The 2,500-nt window shown below is 42.4% G+C and overlaps 1 protein-coding gene across 1 annotated transcript in view; it reads left to right on the top strand.

Annotated features, from left to right (window-relative positions):
* patj (PATJ crumbs cell polarity complex component) overlaps window positions 1–2,500 on the top strand; it is a 127,809-nt gene that overhangs the window by 118,647 nt on the left and 6,662 nt on the right. Inside the window, exons 42-46 of the mRNA XM_087179996.1 lie at window positions 287–455; window positions 616–653; window positions 861–983; window positions 1,095–1,199; window positions 2,308–2,411. Of these exons, the coding sequence (XP_087036122.1) occupies window positions 287–455; window positions 616–653; window positions 861–983; window positions 1,095–1,199; window positions 2,308–2,411 (539 nt within the window). The remainder of the gene's footprint in view (window positions 1–286; window positions 456–615; window positions 654–860; window positions 984–1,094; window positions 1,200–2,307; window positions 2,412–2,500) is intronic.

Genomic DNA, 2,500 nt, shown 5'->3' with positions numbered 1-2,500 from the left:
TTAATATCAGCCCTCCCAAAAGTGATCACAGATATCACAAGCTAATGGAAGCAAAGCTACAGTCTCCATGGAAACATTAGAATCTTATTGCTGTAAAATCTCTTTCACTGCTGTAAATGCAACTTTTTTCCTTAACTAGGAATTACTTAGACATGAAAACACTTTTTTGACATGTTAACAGTCTGTTCACATGTAAACACTTAAACAGCCTGTTTAACAAACTGGTAACAAACCAATAACAAACTCAGATGACTGTATGTGTGGATGTAAACTCTCTCTCTCACAGATGAGTCATGTGAGTGGGAACAGCTCAGGTGTTGTGGCTCCGCCCCTCATGCAGACCCCAACCTCATCCGACCCCCCGACCTCCGACCCCCTGACAACAACCTCCACCGGGCCCCTGGCCCTTATTAGCAACATGAAGCCCACACCTGATATCACGTCCTCCTCTGCAGGTAGAGAACATCTACATGACATAAAACCATAATCAGAATAACTGATATTGATCATGTTGGTTAGAAGTTAAATGATCAATCAATTTTTTTACCAGATAGAAATTTTTTTTTTTTTTTTTCACTGGTTAAATGTCAATCAACCTTGTCTGTGTATGTGCAGGGGCAGATGCAGGGATCCGTACAGTGGAGATCACAAGAGTAAAGTCCTCACACACACACACACACACACACACACACACACACACACACACACACACACACACACTTCATGTTAATCTTGCTCTAACTGGGCTCAGTCTGCAGGTCCTTTAACCCCTGACCTCTGTACTTGATGGTATCAGCAGCACACAGAATCCCTCACACCCTCTAATCCCCCTCATCATCTCTTTGCCCCCCTCCTCTCAGGGTGTCAGTGACTCTCTCGGGGTGAGTATAGCAGGGGGGAAGGGCAGCCCGCTTGGTGACATCCCCATCTTCATTGCCATGATTCAGGCCAACGGAGTCGCCGCCAAGACGCACCGACTCAAGGTAGAGGGAGCGTGTGATAGTGTGTTAGTCTGTACATGTATGTCTGTATGTCTAACTGTGTGTGTGTGTGTGTTTGTGTATGTGTATGTGTGTATGTGTGTGTGTTTTCAGGTGGGCGACAGGATAGTCAGTATTAACGGTCAGTCTCTGGAGGGTTTGTCACACAGTGAGGTCGTCACCATGTTGAAGAACAGCTATGGAAACATCAGCCTGCAGGTAACACACACACACACACACACACACACACACACAAGAGAAAAAGTGATAATTCAGTATAGTCTTTGTTTCAGTCCATTTATTAATGAAGAACATTTTAAAGAGCCCCCTGATGTGATGAGATGTAAATAAAGTGAATGAATAAAAGTGTGGAATGAATAATCCTGGATAAAATCATAGAAATACAGCAGCACTGCAAAGACATGTCATTATGATGACTGTTAATCAGACAGGTTTTAAAGAGTAATTTCAAATAAATCCCAGCCTTATCTGGCTTCTGACTTAGTTTGGTTCTCATTCGGAAAAGTGCAGAAGCTGAATCTGCAATGAGACAGATTTTTTTTTTTTTACTTTCCACCAAATTCCAGTGAAATCAGTAGACATAAATCCTGCTGTCGGACAAAAAGACAAACGTACGGTCTACAATGACTTTAAAGCTCCATATTTTCTTCTTCTTCTGTATTTTTTTTTTTTTTTTTGAAGTGTTGATCCATAAGAAGATATATTTGTGGTTTTAAGAACCAAAAACCAAGGATTCATAAACCGGTGTAATATTAGTTACTGCTGACTGAACATCCCTGCACCTGTGAGTGTGTGTGTGTGTGTGTGTGTGTGTGTGTGTGTTATCAGTGTGGTCCAGCAGGCTTGCTGTTGCATCCAGGACAGGCCTTCATGCTAATAGAGCTTTTATCAGCCTTCAGCAGATACACATACAAACACAGGCACACAACAGCCTCTATTCTTCTTCCTGCGTCCTAAAGAATGTGTTCCACTAAGATACCAGAGTGATGTCTGTAACCAGGTGTTTTAATTGGGTCTCTGCTTAACTTTTGTAGTTCTGTTAGTTCGGCAGAGAAAGATATGATCCATTCTAGATGTTTGGTTTTAAATGTAAAGAGTTTCCATTAAGAGGAGAGCAGGATCATGACTGAAATCAAAAGGACTGCAGAACAGGAGCCATTTTATTTTGGCCACATTATTAACAGGCTGAATTATTTAAATTAAACTCTGTTAAAGCATTTGGCACTATCTTTTCTTTGTGTGTGTGTGTGTGTGTGTGTGTGTGTGTGTGTGTGTGTGTGTGTGTGTGTGTGTGTGTGTGTCTCAGGTGGTAGCGGACACCAACATCAGTGCCATCGCCACTCAGGTGGAGAGTTTGTCCAGCAGCTCCAGTCTGTCGGCCAACACTGACACACACACAGCAGAGCCAGAGTGAGGACACACACACACATATACAGAGATGTACAGTGAGTAATGATAGGAAGTATTGAACCTGAATCTGATACACCATTAACCCTCCC

Source organism: Seriola lalandi, unplaced genomic scaffold, assembly GCF_002814215.2.
Source record: "Seriola lalandi dorsalis isolate HSWRI2012SDOR001 ecotype SW California unplaced genomic scaffold, Sedor1 jcf7180002054885, whole genome shotgun sequence".
NCBI lineage: Eukaryota > Metazoa > Chordata > Actinopteri > Carangiformes > Carangidae > Seriola > Seriola lalandi.
This window is presented reverse-complemented; position numbering and strand designations above follow the sequence as displayed.